Here is an 18,440-nt window from a genome sequence, read left to right as displayed (position 1 = left end):
TTGCAATGTGTGATTATTTTGAGGTCTTGTATGCCCCCTTGGAGCAACTTTGTTTTATGGGAAAGTATGCAGTCTGAAAAGTTTAAAATACTTTTTTTCATGATTAAATTAATATCTTTGAGCCTTTCCCTAAATTGTAGAGATACCTGTGTGCTGACAGGCTGGTACCTGCTCTATTATCTAAGAAAACCTGTTTGAGTCAGGAGGATTAAAATGGCTCTGTAGCATAATGAGTTGAAATATTTGAATTCAAGCTACAAAATTCAGACCTTCTTCATAAATCAGTGCTAAAACTCCCCTCTGGCGCTGAGTCCTATGGCAACAATCATTTTCTTTTTACTATGAAGTTGCAGCTGTCTTCTGTCAAATGATGTCTTTATTAACTCATGGTAGCATGTGAAATTCAAGACAATGTATCTGACAGAGCTAGCTATAACACAGGAACTTATTAACTCATGTAAGCAGTCAAATTCAGTATAACACAGTCAGTATAGCAAGGCTTGAGGAAAACCTTAGGGGTATTTTATTTTTTGTAACATGGAAATAAAATCTGGATGCTAGAAAAATTCATGCATCTCATGATGTCTTAATGGTGGCTTGTTTTTCTCTCAAGCCCATTTGAAGGCTTCATATGAAACATGCATATCAAGGCTATAAATAGGGATAAACAAAATTAGTAACGCTCATAAAGTGCTATAAAGTGAGCTGGTTTTGTTTTGCTGCCCTTCCACTTATGCCTGATGCAGTACTATCTACTCCACTGTGTGCTATGGTTTTGTTTTCAATCTGTCATGACCTACGCTGCTGTGCTATGCTATATTTACTAATCCATTGTCTCTCCTGCATGTTCCCTTTCAAAGTTTGATAAACAACAAATATCCTTGTGCCTTGTGTTAATGAACTGGCCATTACAAAACCATCTATGAATGCAAACCTAACCATGCCTACTTAGAAGTTAGTCATACTGAATTTAGTGGGGCATACCTTTGAGTGAGATGGGCGCACAACCCTAGAGTCTGTCAAGACTGGCCCGTATGGGCAGGGGTACCTTTACCTTTACCTTTACCTTTACCTTTACCTTCTGGTAAGTGAGGTTAAGATTGTAGCCTCTCTCACTGCCTTGATTTCACAACTCAGTATAAACTTGCCATCTTATATCGCTTCCCTCACTCAGTTACCAGAGGTAGGCAGTTGAGTTACAAGTCAAGAAAATTTCAAGGGGAAAAAAGTAAAGGAACTTTAATTTAAATTTCCTTTTTTCCAAATTACTTTTATTAATTTTCCAAATTATTACAAATCAAACCAAATTAAATTAATACAATTTCTTAAAATCAGGTCTTCCACTCATGTTCCAAACATATTATCATGATCATCATTTCCTCACATTGCCACATCATTTCTTATTTAGAGTCCAGTTGACATCCTTCACTTGCCGTTAAACCATTCTTCGTGTGTAGTCCTTCATATACATTGTTGTTCCAGACCTGGTGTGCTGGGAGAGTTAATTACTATCTTCCATTGTTCAGTTCTTTGCAATGTTTATCTGGATGGTACAAGGTCAAATTTCATTTTTCCCGCTGTTTACCAACTAGCGTATGAGCTGCAGCCATAAATAACTCACAGAATACATATCCAAACTCTGCCATTAAAATTCTGCTCTGGAGTTCTTCCTCGGCACACAGTTAAAAACAAGATCTTTTCTCAAATTCAGTCTCTTTGCCAGATCTGTTCAGCAGCATTTCATTCTCCCCCTGCTGCATTCCTCCAACAGCAGTTCAGGAATAATTTTAAATAAAGTCCATTCAGCTTCAGTCGAGAGGAGAGGGCTTAGTAAACCCTTGTTAAATTCCTTGTTGACAATAAATCAAAAGCCCCCCCCCTCTTTTCTGAAGTAACAAACAGAATAACATAGCAGTACATTGCCTGGCTTTTTTGCCTCAAAAATCCTGACTATCCCCTGCCTGAACCTCCCCTTTGCCTGTGGAGGGCAGCGAGGAGCTACTGCTATTGAGTTCGTGATGTAGCCAGAAACCTAGTTGAAGTTTACTTTTAAGGGCATTTTTATAGTGGTCAAAAATCCAGATGGTTCTCCCCACTTTGACAAAGAGGCTAGCACTTTAACAGAGGAAGAAATATAGAATCCACAGGTAATAAGAGAGATCACTTATTTACATATGAAAACAAAAATTGCATTCCATTGACTTCTAAAATTCACAATATGAAGCAGATCAAGGCTGAATCCCTAACTCTATTTACCTGAGAGTAAGCCTCACTGAAAGGGACATGGGTGGCGCTGTGGGTAAAACCTCAGTGCCTAGGGCTTGCCGATCGTATGGTCGGCGGTTCGAATCCCCGCGGCGGGGTGAGCTCCCGTCTTTCGGTCCCAGCTCCTGCCCACCTAGCAGTTCGAAAGCACTCTTAAGTGCAAGTAGATAAATAGGTACCGCTTTATAGTGGGAAGGTAAATGGCGTTTCCGTGTGCTGCGCTGGTGCAGGCTCGTCAGAGCAGCTTCGTCACGCTGGCCACGTGACCCGGAAGTGTCTCTGGACAGCGCTGGCCCCCGGCCTCTTAAGTGAGATGGGCGCACAACCCTAGAGTCGGACACGACTGGCCCGTACGGGCAGGGGTACCTTTACCTTTACCTTTACGCCTCACTGAATTCAATGGGATTTACTTCTCGGGTTTGCAGTCTTAGTGCATATGGGCTGCCTTCAGGAATAAAAAAAGAAAAGCAACACCTGTGTACATCGGTGACTTTCTTACACCTTGGCAGTGCCTCCCTCCATCAGCCCCACTTTCCTGTTAATTCTCTTTCAAAGTAAATAAAGCAGGTAATGGCCCATGAATTAGCCATCTCCCCACAGGGTTCTAAACATTTATTGAGCTTCATGATAACAGCATTGTGGAACATCAGGTGAAGTGACATGTAAAAAAATTACATTAATTATGTCAAACCTGCGTACTGAAAAAAATAAAATAGATGGCAGTGTGAATGTGGGTTGCATTCACTTCAAGGAATTCCATCCCTGAATATTGGGAACAAGAACTTTCCATATCTGCATCTGCCTATAGCAAAACTCTCCGACATCCCTAGCTATTAACAAAACTGCAGAGGGATAAATTTTGCCATTACTCTGAGGCCAAATTTGCTTAGTACTCAGACCTAATTTAGATTTACAGTTTAAAAAAAATAAGATTTTAAAAAAGAGGATTGAGCTGTAGTGTTACATATTTCTTCCACTGTGACTCTTTTCTCCCATATGTATTACCTCACCCTCCTCTATATTGTTTTGAATGAAACTAGGAAGACTGATAAGCTCACCTGGAGAACTTTGATTAACAAAAACAGGCCATCATTCAGACAATGTGAGGCACATAAGTTCAGAAGTATCCCTCCCTTTCTTTAAACTGAGTTAGCAACAGTTACATGACATACAGAAACTGGATGCATAGTTTTGGGATGGGCAGATTAATAGGAGCGAAGGGAAGGGCATGCCAGAAATGTAGATATAGGGAGTTTTGGGTTTGACAGTCATCTTTGGATATTGGGGGACAGTTTGCTAAAACCCACTACATTCTCAGCCTTGGTATATAATTATCATGGCAAAAATGTGCTAATCCTGGTGTGTTCCATGGCTTGGTCCCAGTCCAGCCCTTTTCCTTCTACAAATGGAAAGCTTGAAGTTCAGTTCCTGGGCCTGGCCTACATGACACAAGAAGCCAGTCACTGAAAGAGGAAAAGCTTGTGTCTTCTCTGGGAACTGACCAGACCTTCTTCGCAGGGGACTCGTTTCCTCCTTCTGACAACTGTGGTTCTAATTTTGAAAAGTGGTTGAATATACTTTGTTTAACCAAGCACTCATTCCATTATTTTGTAGAATGCACTGCAGAATCCCTTTGTGCAAGTGTTCATCAAACTCATGGTGAAACTAGATGCTGATGACCTTCTAAACCAAATTGATGAGCTGGGTAAGTTGTTGCACACAGCCATGCATGCTAACAGTACTAGAGATGTTCCTGATTATACACCTTTACTTGTCTCACATAAGTGGGTGGTTGCCGCTGATTTCTATAGGAAAACATAAGTGCAGTACCCTGTGGAGACACCTATTTTTTGGACTGCATACTAGTTGACAGAGTACCCACTGAAAGGGACTACATTTTGTGGGGTGGACAGAACACCCCACGCTTCCCTGTTGCTTCCCAAACTGCAAAACATCAGGTTCTTGTGTGAAGTGGGATTGTTGCTCAGGGGTAACAGAGCCCTGTAACCCACTTTAATCATGCAAATCTAAAGTTCTGGTATGCACTTGAATCCCTTCACTTCCACACAATATTAACTGTCTGGAGACACCCAAATTGGGAAGAACCCTAATGTGCGGTTTTATTGTGAAGGGATTTGCTTTTTGTATGGAAGAGTATTGGGTCATTCAGCCCTCATCTATAGTCTAAAGTGGTCTAGGCCAGATACAAGTTTACCCCTTTCAGAGAGAACTAGGCAATCATTAGATCTTTTTCAGCTTTATGAATCTGTGAACAGAAACTACTAAAAGTAACTTCTGCTAATTTTTAGGTTTCCTTGTGTCTTCCACGGGAGAGTGTCACATTATAATCAATAGATTATGGCAGAAGTGGTTTTAGGTTGGTGCAACTGGCAGGCCCAGACAGAGGGGGGGGGGCCATGTGAGCCACTTGGCCCGGGTCTCCGATTCCAAAGGGGGCCTCGGTCAACATATTTATCTATATTTTCAGTTTTGTCTTTATATGCAGATACGGTTGAAGCCTTGAAATAAAATTATTTGTCGGCATAACTTTTGTGAAAATTATTTATATACTTACTTATTTATAAGACTTCAGTTATCCCCAGGGTAAAGAAAAAGGACGGGCACATTATCTACCTGGCCCGGGCCTCTGCCTGGCTCTGCAAGGCCCTGGCAACTGGTGTGGTCATCCTGGTTGCCATCCTGCAGGGCTTGCCAAATCAATGCTGTAGAATACATTGTGAGAGGCTGGGGGGGGGGATTTTTGTCTCGCACAGGGCGCTGCTGAAATTTGAGAGCCCAAAGTGCACCACTGATTCTGGTTCTCTTGCTTCATTTCCCCCCCCCCCCACCCCCAGATGATATACGTTGGGAACTGCAGAATAATGCTGACATCATAAACCAGCTTAGCGTCTTAGCAGGACTTTCAGTAAATATCTCCTCATGTGTGTTGTTTGATCGTATCCGTCCATACAAGACTGTAGAGGAGCTGGAAATGGTGGCAAAAGATTTCTTTTTGAAGAATGAACTTCTTGCAAGTGAGTATTGTCATCTGAATTTGGATTTCTTTACTGAAATGAAATAGTTTTCAACCAAAATTCAAGATGGGTGTTAAAAGGTGGATCTTTGGGCTGAGATGAATCATTTTGGTCTGTTACATCGGTGGTTTGAAATACATTACTTGACAAATCAAAGCTGATCCCCAGTAGCATGTTTTCCAGCATCATTCGGGAATATCTTTTAAAACAAACAAGCTGTCTAGGAATAAAGTGCATAATGCACTGAGGTTATCTGTAAGCAAGGTCTGTTGCGAGAATCACCAGGGACTGCAGTGGCCAGGTGTGAATCGGATGTATAGCTCACTTCAATTTTTAGTTTAATTCTCTTCCCACCTTTTCCCTCCAATGGGCACATGGGCAGCAGTGCCATATCAATTCTCAGTTCAGCTGTCCCCAAATCTGATGATATACCTGTGTTTTTATTGTATACTAACTTAACATCCTTAAGATTCTCTGCTTTGCAAACTGAGAATCATAGCAATAGACATTATATTAATGCCTGTTCATTTTATTAAAGCATGCTTGAGATCACAAGCAAAATAAAGGGTGTACACACCTGGAACAGTGAGAAGGCCAGGCAATTGTACTCAACCTGTTTTTGGCAGATGCACAGACTTCTTTTGAGCATCAAACCCTGTTCTGCCAATTCACCCACCTTTCCCTAGACTAGAGCATTTTTTAAAGTTTGCAGTAACTGCTTTTTATTTCTTAGCTATTTATTCTTTGATAATTTTGTAATGTTACAAGTTAAACAAAGCAAAACAGTTGAAGTTGAACGCACAAAACAAGAGAAGTTTGCATTGTCAATTAAGAACTACAGAATCAATATAGCATCTGATACATTAGTGGCATTTACCAGATAAAAAGAGATAGAATATCAGTATTACATACTGATAAGATCATGCCAGAACAATTTATGTTGTGTTGAATAATGTTGTGTTGAGTATTGAGGGATCATTATTACCATAAGAAATGAAATGAAACTATCGAGCTACAAGAATTACTTATGACTACACAAATCTGTTGCATCAATTCTTTCATTAAATGTAATCTTCACATTCCATTATCAATTTTCTATATGACAAAACATTTTCTCTCTCTTCAGTTGGAGTTCTTTCTTTTGTCTTGTAGCACATATAGAAACAAGGTGATAAGGAACTGAGAAACATATTTAACAGGATTGGTTTGGTTTTAATGGCTGACAGATTAGTTTACTTATTTCCAGAATGTCTGTATGGTGATGCATGTGATATAGGGACCCTGAGAAATTTTGTGGATGTTTCCCTATTAAAATGAAGCAATGCATGAGTTTGATTCCAAATTACTGGCATTTCTTCTTTAGTGGTTACTGAACAAATGTTTAATTAAGGAACTTGCAAGATATCTGAAAAACAACATAAAAGGTTACTAGTTTGTCTGAAGCATGGTTGCAGGGCTGGGGAGAGAAAAGTAAATGTGTGTTTGCTTCAGAGGCAAGTAGACGTGTAATCTGAGGAGGACATTTTGGTGAGGAGGACCAACAGCAGACACAACTTCTGATCCCTGTCTAGAGGCCTCTGAGTTTGCATCCCAGAGTTCAAGGCTAGTGTCAAGGGTCAACTTGCTGATGGCCCCAGTAAGGAACCTACTGACACGAACCCCCCTTAGCCCTGCTACAGTGAAATGCATTTCTCTCTCTTTCTCTTTTAAAAGGTATAATTTTCAAGCCATTCTCAGACAGAAACAGGGAGGAGACAGAAATTCCTGGCAGCCTTTCCCTTCCACCACTAGTCAACTACACCATCCGAATGAGCAGCAAGATTTCCCAAACAACCAGAAGAATACGAGAGAAAATCTGGACGGTGGGTCCACATAACTCAGCCTCTCAAAGTCAGATCTACAGCCGAGCATTTATCTACATCCAGGATAGCATTGACAGAGCAATCATTGAATTGCAGACCGGGAAAACCGCAGAAGAAATCGCAGTACAAGTTCAGGCTACCCCCTACCCCTGCTACAACAAAGACATGTAAGTCTTCTGACTAAACCATGATAAGTAGAGTGTTTAATAAATGGTAGAGCGTTTACAGCAGTATGCTCTCTGTGGGGCTGCCCTTGGGCCTAGTCTGGAAGCTCTACCTGGTGCAGAATGGGGATCCTGGGTGGGGGCACAAAGCTACCAACATGTGACACCACTGTTAAAACATCTGCACAGGCTGCCCACCTACTACTGGGCCACCTTCAAGGACCTTGCACCAATTTACAAAGCCCTCAAGAACTTAGGTCCAGGGTACCCGAGGGACTGCCTGAACTGTTATCTCCTAGCTCAGTCACTGAGATCATCTGCAGGCACATCACTGGCAACAGTAAATTGAGTCTTTGGTGTCATCAGCCCAGTGGAATGTAATGCAACAGAGATTTGGGAGGTGCTTTCTGTTTTAACCTTCAAAAACCTGCTGAAAACTGTTCTGTGCCACCAAGCTGATGCAGACAATTAGGAAAATTAGGAAAACATCTTTCCTCAATAGCAGATGATCTCTGAGTATACATTTTTATGAGGGGTTTTTTAGTGATATATAGATATGGTATTATGATATAGTGTTATATAAATATTTTTATAAATAAATAAACATTATAATGGGACAGAAACATGGTTGCTCACAACGTCACCAGTTGTATCAGGCTTCTTTGCTAAAACACTTCCTGGTCAGGTAAAATCACCATAATGTGACAACTGGCAAAGGGATCAAGTAAGATCTCCAAACCAAACAGCAATCCTGATTTGGATGGCTCATTCAAATCACAGTTTGATAGTTTGGATATAATGTCTGTCTGTGCTTTGATCCAACTCATGTACCCAAGCTTCATTTATGCCTTCATAGACTGCCTTAACAATATGCAAAACCCTGAAAAACTATGTTCCTTTTCTTTTATGCCAACCTCTACCCACCTCCCTCCCTACCCTCACCCACCCACCCATTGTAGTGGAATCCTGCAACATCTGGTTGCCTGTATCTTAACTTTAAGAATTAAGTAATTTTTACTTCTCAGATAGGAATCTCCCCTTCTTAAATTATTTAACGATAGCCATGGTAAGGTTTGATTTCTCACTATCACTGTTTTAGGCATTGCTAATGGTAAATTGTCTTTGATCCAAGTGTTTTGTGTAAGTAAACTCAGAATACAAGTGGATCCATACCAAATTCATACTATGTATGCTCTATCAATAAATGACTGCAAAAATAATCATTTTCAGCGGGACTTAGTTCCACGTAAATATGATTCAGTTTACAAATTAAACCTATGCATGTTTACTCATAAGTAAATCTAAGTTTGCAGTCCTGTATAACAGGAAATTGCCAGGGAATAAGCCACGTTGAATACAGTAGGATATAAGTCTGAGTGAAGATGAATAGGACAGGACTTGTCTGGCATAGATGTTATTGCTGCTTTCATATTCATCTCCTGAGAAGATCACAACGTCAAGTGATATTTCTGCAAAACATAGTATGCTTTGTTTTGAGGCGGAAAATTGAAACTACTTCCAGTCTCTAACTTCACAGAGTTTTGCAAAGGTATAAGAGCCCTTATACCTTTATCCCTACATAGGTTTATACAGAGGAATATTAAGTATCAGTCAAGGAAGGGTGGGGCACAAAACATGGCTCTATGTAGGGACTCTGAGAGCCATAAACCAGTAGCTATAGTAAAAGCAAAAATTCTTTCATTGAATGTAGTTACCAGGTCCTAGAATGAGCCAAATGTTTTTTAACTATAGTCCAAGTTTCAGAGAAAAAACAAAGGCTTTTATGTTGAAAGTCATGTTAGTTATCCCTCCTTAATCCAAAATACTTTGCCTTTGCAGCTAAATAATTGCTTTTCTTTTTACAGGTTCCTAACCAGTGTGACTTACTCCCTTCCATTCATGTTGATGGCTGCTTGGATACTTTACATTGCAGCCTTTGTGAAGAAACTCGTTGAAGAAAAAGACCTGAGGCTTTACGAGGTAGTCTGAAGTTTTGAGTATTCACCACACCCTGCGGCTGTAGCTGACAGTCTGAGTACCTGGGTTGAAGGAATCCAGTCTATAGGGTTCCCTGTTAACTTATTCACAGAGACTGACAGAGAAACCACTTATGAAAGCTATGCCCTGAGCTCCTCTCCAAAACAATTCATACAAGCAAATTCAGTGGAAATTGCTCCTGGATAAGACCTGAGAATGCAGGTCTCAGAGTTCATTTTTCAGAATGAGAGATAGACTGCCAACAAGACTTGCACCTTTAAAAGCTAACAGAGTTAGTTCTCCAAGAATGTAGAGGGGCCTAGCAGTTGATCTAGAAGACATTCCAGTCTTCTTTGTGGGGCTCCTATGTTGTTTATCACTCCTATGTAGGGATGCAGGAGAAATTCAGTTCCTTTTTCCAGTGAAAGCTGAAGCTATTGAATTTGCACTTTCTGAAACAGTATGTGAACTGAAGCACATCTACATTTTGCGGTGCAGTTCTCCAACTAATGTTTGAAAATATGCATATATTCAGGAAAAGTATCCATAAAAATGAATATATTAGTGAAAACTCCTTGCATTGGGGGACATTGCTTGCAAAACTGTGTACATTAGTCAAAAATGCATATAAAATGAGTTCGCATTCGAATGTTGATAGATTTTTACAATTTCATTTATAAATTGATGCAAAATGTGGAGAACTCAGTTAGAAAAATGAGAAACCAAGAAAGCAGAAGCAGATCCTTCTGTTCCTGCTCCTAATTATGCATATTTAACATTATTTGTTCTTTGAAATATTTCTTACCCTTCTTTCACCACAACGCAATTCTAGGGTAGGATACAATTAAAACAGATAAATGACAACTTTGGGTGTTCCAAAGCTGGGGCCCACAATGACAAACCTCCTTGGTAGATCTCAACAGCCAGGCAGATCTATGTGGGAGGAGGCACTCTCTCTAAGTTATGTAGGGCTTTATAAGTCAATGCAAGCACCCTGAAATGGGCTTGGTAGCATATAGACACCCAGTGTAGTTCTGCCAAGATTGGTGTAAATTGTTGGCAATAAGCAGTCCCCAATAACAGCTCAGCTACCTCATTCAGCACTAACTGCAGCTTCCAAAACAGCTTCCAGTGCACGTTTCAGCAGTCCATTCTTAAGGCTGTTGTTGTTTAGTCGTGTCCGACTCTTCGTGACCCCATGGACCAGAGCACGCCAGGCACTTCTGTCCTCCACTGCCTCCCGCAGTTTGGTCAGATTCATGTTTGTAGCTTCGAGAACACTGTCTAACCATCTCGTCCTCTGTCGTCCCCTTCTCCTTGTGCCCTCCATCTTTCCCAACATCAGGGTCTTTTCCAGGGAGTCTTCTCTTCTCATGAGGTGGCCAAAGTATTGGAGCCTCAGCTTCACGATCTGTCCTTCCAGTGAGCACTCAGGGCTGATTTCCTTAAGAATGGAGAGGTTTGATCTTCTTGCAGTCCATGGGACTCTCAAGAGTCTCCTCCAGCACCATAATTCAAAAGCATCAACACTTCGGCAATCAGCCTTCTTGATGGTCCAGCTCTCTCGTTACCTGCACATGAAGCTTTCCCTGTCAAGACCATGTGTCCTGCGTGCAAGTTATGCATCATGCATATTATAACCCCCTCCCCCCCAATGTGCAGTGTGACAAAATATGTGGAGGAATATAATTCTCACTTTCCTGGCACTCCAACAGGGAATATTTGGCTGGAAAAGTTCCATTGTGAACAAACATCAAGAGGAAAACTGTGGGATGTAGTTGGGTGGGGAGGGTCTGTTGCTCAATGGAAGAGCACCTGCTTTGCATACTGAAGGTCTCAGGATCGATCCCTGCAGTGACGGACCTTGGCACCTCACAGCCACACAGGTCACAATCTGAGCCACTCTGATCCCTGGCATTTCCAGGCCTGACTGGGAAAGACTCCTGTCTGAAACTCTGGAGACCCACTGCCAATCAATGTCAACCATGCTTAACTCGATGTGCAAACGGTCTGACCTTTCGTAAGGCAGCTTCCTGAGCTCTTAAAAACTTTTGCACACAGCAAAGGGGTTCTTTGGATTATGGGCCTCTAAAAGAAACCCATAGATTATAGAAGAAAGGTCATTAGTAAGATCAGTGATTGGAAGCTCTTCGCTATTTTGTTTAGATACATCAGCGAGTTGTTAAGAAATTATTTCTTTCATAATTGGTTCTTCTGACATGATTCTACTTCCCTGACCTCTTACATACCATGGTGTTTTATGTGTTATTATCTCAAGTGAGGCATGTGCAAGATTAGATTTCCTGTGAGACAACATAGCGATCAATGTGAAAATCTTTCCCCTTCTTAACTTGATTTAGTTTTCAAACTGAACTTCCACCAGAGGAGCAAAATGGCTTTGTAATTCTTTGTCTTGGTAGTCAATGACTTCCACAGAATCAATTATTGCCTTAGCCCAACTACTCTCAATTTAGTGTACACTTATTTAAAATATGAGGCTATTTCTGCTAAAAATGTTCCTGTGTGCTGTCCTAACACTCAGTGGGACTTTTAGCACTTTCATTAGGGATTCAATCGATTCCACAGGTTAAACAAAGAAAATTATTGTTTTTGAGCAAACAAACAGATCCCACAGAGATACTACTATTTCACAGAATCATCTCGGGTCATCTAGTCCAACCCCCTGCAATGCAGGAATCTCAGCTAAAGCATCCATGACAGATGGCCACCCAACCTCTGCTTAAAAACCTTGCATGAGGCAGAGGGCACCACCTTCTGAGGGAGTTTGGTTCCACTGTGAAACAGCTCTGATGTCATTTGTGTAATATTAGAACAGCAGCAAGCGTGGAGAGCCTCAACTTTTGTAGAGTTATATCTGTGTATCTAATCCTCAAAGTATTTGTAGGGAAAGGGCAGAGCAGCTCTGTCGGAGGTTAGCTTCAGAGAGTCTTGGCCATGCCAGAATAACTCTCTCTTGCAAAATGTGGTAATGCAGGCATGAGGAGGAGTTATAGTGTGATCTTCTCACACCTCTAGTATTACGTTTTTGCCAGGGAAGAAGCTGTGTTAAAGCGGCTCAACAATGTAACATAAGAAATGGTCCACACATTCTTGTTTATGCCGAGTTAAAAAAATAACCAGGCAAAATATTTGGGGCAAATGGAGCAAAATATTTCACACATGCACCAGTAGCATTCAAGGATGTCGTACAAGGAAGTCTACCTCCTAATCCTTGAGTTATAAATGTTCACTCCAAAGAAACAGCCTGGAAATGTTAAACGGAGTGAATTTTAGGGTGGGGTGCATGATTTGTTCAGCAGATTGGCAATTTAAAATACTAGAATAGCTGGTATTTTTGAGAAACTTATCTATTTGGGAGGTAAGTGCCACTCTGTTTGTACTCCACCATAGTGTTGTTTATTTATTTCATTTTTCCCCTTAGCTTAGCAAGCTAGAGATTCCAACTTTTTGATCATAATACATTAAAGATTTTGGTGCAGGAAACAATACTTGTTGGAAGAAGCTGGCAGAGCTGTTGCTGACCTGGCACCAGTCAATAGTCCCTGCTGGGAGCACACTTGATAGGCTGGGCCATTGCCACTAGTAAACCTATCAATGCACACATAGCCCACTGGCCTTGTAAGGCAACCTCTACAACACCCAATTTTTAAAACACACACACACACAAAACAAAACCTACTTTGCTGTTAGTCAGAGTTTGCAGAAATATGAACTGGAGAGGTAACAGTGGCCTCAAGCATCTGATTTCTCACAATTCATTAGGGTGTGCACATTCAGCTTAGTGGGGCACAATTTGGGCATTCCTGGTAAGGACTGACATGTCCCTCTCAGAGACTGTAAAACTGAAATTAATGCTGCAGACCACCAGTCACCCCTTCTATTTTAAAAGAAGAGACAATGGCCATCTTACTATGCCTACAGTACATAATTAGAATATCTGGGTGGCGCTGTGGTCTAAACCACTGAGCCTCTTGGGCTTGCCAATCGGGAGGTCGGCGGTTCAAATCCCTGCGATGGGGTGAGCTCCCGTTGCTCGGTCCCAGCTCCTGCCAACCTAGCAGATTGAAAGCACACTGGTGCAAGAAGATAAATAGGTACTGCTGCGGCAGGAAGGTAAATGGCGTTTCTGTGTGCTGTGGCACTCATCACGGTCCTCCGTGCGCCAGTAGTGGTTTAGTCATGCTGGCCACATGACCTGAAAAACTGTCTTGGACAAACACCGGCACTCTCAGCCTGAAAGCAAGATGAGCGCTACAACCCCATAGTTGCCTTTGACTGGACGTAACCATCCAGGGGTCCTTTACCTTTTTTACCTGGGTGAGCTCCCGTTGCTCTGTCCCAGCTTCTGCCAACCTAGCAGCTCGAAAGCATGTCAAAGTGCATGTAGATAAATAGGTACCGCTCCAGCAGGAAGATAAACGGCATTTTCCCTTGGCCAATAAAGCGAGATGAGCACTGCAACCCCAGAGTCGTTCATGACTAGACTTAACTGTCAGGGGTCCTTTACCTGTTTTAGAAGACGACAGCACTTAATACTTTGGTGTTTGTGTAAATGGTTTTATTGCTTTAAAGGTAAAGGTAAAGGTACCCCTGCCCGTACGGGCCAGTCTTGACAGACTCTAGGGTTGTGCGCCCATCTCACTCAAAGAGGCCGGGGGCCAGCGCTGTCCGAAGACACTTCCGGGTCACGTGGCCAGTGTGACATCGCTGCTCTGGCAAGCCAGAGCCGCACACGGAAACACCGTTTACCTTCCCGCTAGTAAGCGGTCCCTATTTATCTACTTGCACTTGGGAGTGCTTTCGAACTGCTAGGTTGGCAGGCGCTGGGACCAAACAGCGGGAGCGCACCCCGCCGCGGGGATTCGAACCGCTGACCTTTTGATCGGCAAGCGCTAGGCGCTGAGGCTTTAACCCACAGCACCACCCGCGTCCCTTCTTTATTGCTTTAGAGTTGGCTAAATTGATTTTATTTTTCTTTGAGTCTGTGTTTCTGTGTTTTAGTCTGTTTTTACCCTGTGCACCTCTTTGAAACTGGTTTCTAAATTTGTTTTCATAATAAATAATAGTAATAACTAATATACATGTTTGAATTCAATTAAGTGGCTATCCTTTTATTATTTCTCCCTCCATAGTATATGAAGATGATGGGTGTCAATTCCAGCAGTCACTTCATCGCCTGGTTCATTGAATGTGCCACCTTTCTCCTAATTACTACCACGATTCTCATTGTTATGCTCAAATTTGGGAACGTCCTTTCCAACATAAACGTTGTGATACTCTTCCTGTACCTCCTGGACTACAGCTTCTCCATCATCGCCATGTGCTACCTCATCAGCGTCTTCTTCAACAACACCAACATTGCTGCCTTGGTGGGCTGTCTCATCTACATCTTGACCTTTTTCCCATTCATCGTCCTGCTTGTCGTTGAGAATCACGTCAGCTTTTCCGTGAAGAGCCTGCTGGTAAACCTCTCAGCTGTGTTAAGATGCGTGAAGGTGCTGGGGCAGCCTTAGTCAACCTGGAGCCCACAGAAGTTTTGGACTACAACTCCCATCCGCTCCAGCAGGGCAGTGCTAGGTGGGGCTGGTGGGAATTGTAGTTCAAGATGTCTGAAGGCTGGGGGAAGGGTCATTTAGCAGGGTTCACAGGGCCAGCAGATACCAGTGCTGATCTTCCTTCCTTCTTATTCCTGACGTAGATCTTCCTTCATCTCTACTTCCCTGGTGGGAAGGGGGGGCACCATTTTGGGGTCTGCCTCAGGTGCCAAAATGTCTTGGGTAGGCCCTAGTTAACACCTCTATGTTTCCTCTTATCCAATACAGGGTAAAATAGATGAGAATTGGCAAAATGTCAAGAATATTTGGTTTGGATGTGCAGTGCTGGATTCAAAAAAGCACACTCATGCCATGATGCTCAGTCAGTGGTCCCTAGAACTCTCTCTCTCTCTCTCTCTCTCTCTCTCTCTCTCTCGCTCTCTCTCGCTCTGTGTGTGTGTGTGTGTGTGTGTGTGTGTGTGTATAGGGTGAACTGCATGGATGTTGCCTTACTCTCCTTGTAGGAAGAAGAGTCTACAGGGATAATAAGAATGATTCCCAAGGCTTCTTTGTGCTCATTCTCTCAGGAATGCCTTCCTTCACATCTCCCCACTCTCTCCCTTCTTTCGTTTAAAAAAATACTTTCATTTTCATCTGAATCATGGGGTATAATTTTACATCTATACTTACATTTTATATGTCTCTGAAATCTGCATTGTCTTCATATGTTTACCTGGATATTTGTATGCAAATATTTCAGTAGGGTTTTTGTGTGTTTGTTTCTCCCCTGCTTTTTCCAGAGCCTGCTGTCTCCAACCGCGTTCAGCTATGCAAGCCAGTACATTGCCCGCTATGAAGAACAGGGCGTTGGTAAGGGCTCTTCTTATGTGGGCACTTCTCTGGGCAGCCCTGGTGCAGTCTGGTTCATTGGCTAATGTAGAAATTGTCTTTATCTTACCTTTTCTCTTTTGTAGGCCTGCAGTGGGATAATATGTATAAATCACCTATGTCTGGAGATGAGACTAATTTTGGCTGGATGTGCTGGTTAATTCTGATAGATTCTTTTATTTATTTCATTCTGGGCTGGTACATTAGGAATGTTTTTCCAGGTAAGTAGTGCATGCAAGAATTTTCACACACACACTCAAACACACACAATTACTAGGGTGCTCATAAGGGCATTATTTGTCTATTAAGTTTGCGTTAGATGGGACAGATTATGGACTGCAGCCCATTGTGTTGTTAATCACAGAGAAGCCACCAAAGACATTCTTTGGTTGGGGCAACCCAGCCAGATATGTGGGGTATTGTTGTTGTTGTTGTTAATAATAATAATAATAATAATAATAATAATAATAATAATTCCTATTGAGGACATCCTCTCCCTTGCACATTTGCAAGTGCTTAACAAATGACATGTGCCCTATATTATTGCACATTCTACCATTCTTTGCTTCTAGGGACTGTGCAGAAGGATGTATTTGCATGACGAATGGCCATACAAAGTCCTTACAAATGTCATAACCAGAATGGGTATCACTCATAATTTTCCATATGTAAATTATGGTGAGCTCTCCCACTCTATTTCTAGAGGCAGATGAATTCAGGAATGTGTGTGTGTGTTTTAATGTAATTATTTTGACAGCATTGTGGCATCATTATCATCATTTGTTCGCCGCCTTTCCATAGTTAAAACAATGCTCAGGGCTGCTTACAACATGACAAGATTTACATAATTACCAACGTAATAAAAGTCATAAGCAATAAATAAAACACATCAAAAAGTACACAACAAAATGGAAAACAACTTCCACATAAATCATAAAATCTAAAACTGAGAATACAGCATTAACATCAGTTACAATTTAAAATGACATAGATTAAAAAAAAGCAATTTAAAAAACAAAAATGGAGCCCTCTCTGCCCAGATGGAAGGAGGCAGGCAAGTCCCTCGCTGGGCAGCAGCAAACAGACACGGTCCTTATAGAGCCCTGTGGCCCTCTAGCCATCTGGTATGGGTACCCTTAGGATACTGGGAAATTAGGGAAGAAAACAACACATTCACTTGATCAGAGGTTGCACAGCACACAAGTGCAATATACTCTGGGAAATGATGAAACCACATTGAACTCACACTGCCGCATTCTTTGGGCTTGCAGTCGCATAGACCATGTAAACCTAATTCAGACCGTCACATGCTATAGAGTAACTTTTCCCAACTTCTCAGCCCCCCTCTCTCTCTCTCTCTCTCTCTTTCTCTTTCTCTCATTTTTTAAACAGGCAAGTATGGTATTGCAGCCCCGTGGTATTTCCCACTCCTTCCATCTTACTGGGCAGAGCGCTATGGCTATTTCCCCTTGTGGAGTGAGAAGAGGAAAAACTTTCTTTTCACCAATTTCTTCTTGAGAAAAGAGCCAGCATTCCCTGAAAAGATATGTACGTACTCCAAGTTTTTAGATGTGGTGAATATTTATTTCATAGATTCGCTTACTTTAAACCAGGGCACCCAACAAGGTGCCCTTGAGATGTTTTTGGACTACAACTCCCATCAGCTCTGCCAGCATGGTCAAGGATGATGGGAGCTGTAGTCCAAGAATATCTGGAGGGTGACACTTCGCCTGATCTCGCTTTAATCAAACCATTAGTCTTGTACTGAAATGTAACATAGATATTTGCCAGAGCTCAAAGCTGAGCAGTTATCTTGAGACGAGGGGTAAAGTTTAATGTTGTTGCATGTTGACCTGATGCACAGAGAAGGTGGTGAGGCTGGACCATGAACAGCTGCAAGTGAGCAACTTGCTCAACAAAGGCTGAGAGCAAACTGTAGCCTTACAAGGCTCTCTCTGCAGACTACCTCCTCCAGGCTCCACCTCCTTGTAGAAAACCTTAGAAGCTTAAAGGGCCAGCCCTCTGGCCTGAAGATGGACACTCCCTTGCTGTGTCATAGTCTCCTTTCTGGTGCTCTCCCAGACTAGTGATGCATGGGAAGCTCCTGGCTCTTCAGGCTCAGGTGCCCGTTAGTGACCAGGCTCTGGCCCTACAAGCCCTGGGGGTCAGGGCCTTTCCTCTGAGAGCTCCTGTCCAACCGTCTCAGGCCCAAGGGTCTCCCTATCTTCAGCAGTCAGCTCTGTGCCCTGAATCTGGCTACGCTGCCCCACAACCTCCGACTCCCTCTCCAGAGCACCATTAGGGTCAAGGGTCATGACAAAAGGCAACACAATTTAGATTCCTCACCTGACCCTGACTATATTTGGAAATATGTATGCTGTCATGTTTTGCAAACTTAAATATGGGTAGGTTATTTGGATACTCTGCATTGTGAAATCCCAAACCAAAAATTACCCCCTCAAGCTGATTGTGCAGGGCTTGTGTGTGATGACTGACAGGTAGGTGAACCAGGGATTGTTTGTCATTAGATATATACACAAAGTATAATTTCCATATTAATCTTCCACCTATTTAAAGACTACCCATCTTGAACCATATATTTCTTTGGTGGGGGAAGACAACCACAACTCACTGCTCTTAAATTTGCCGCTAAATCTGCTGTTTATTTAAAACCCACGTTGATGCATTATAGTT

The 18,440-nt window shown here is 42.1% G+C and overlaps 1 protein-coding gene across 1 annotated transcript in view; it reads left to right on the top strand.

Annotated features, from left to right (window-relative positions):
* Positions 1-18,440, top strand: part of ABCA12 (ATP binding cassette subfamily A member 12) — a 125,629-nt gene that overhangs the window by 58,108 nt on the left and 49,081 nt on the right. The window contains exons 21-28 of the mRNA XM_083400196.1: positions 3,880-3,970; positions 5,121-5,300; positions 7,014-7,329; positions 9,192-9,306; positions 14,457-14,786; positions 15,659-15,728; positions 15,833-15,967; positions 17,139-17,294. Coding sequence (XP_083256322.1) covers positions 3,880-3,970; positions 5,121-5,300; positions 7,014-7,329; positions 9,192-9,306; positions 14,457-14,786; positions 15,659-15,728; positions 15,833-15,967; positions 17,139-17,294 — 1,393 coding nt within the window. The remainder of the gene's footprint in view (positions 1-3,879; positions 3,971-5,120; positions 5,301-7,013; positions 7,330-9,191; positions 9,307-14,456; positions 14,787-15,658; positions 15,729-15,832; positions 15,968-17,138; positions 17,295-18,440) is intronic.

Source organism: Podarcis tiliguerta (assembly GCF_965153285.1).
Source record: "Podarcis tiliguerta genome assembly, chromosome: 1".
Lineage (NCBI taxonomy): Eukaryota > Metazoa > Chordata > Lepidosauria > Squamata > Lacertidae > Podarcis > Podarcis tiliguerta.
This window is presented reverse-complemented; position numbering and strand designations above follow the sequence as displayed.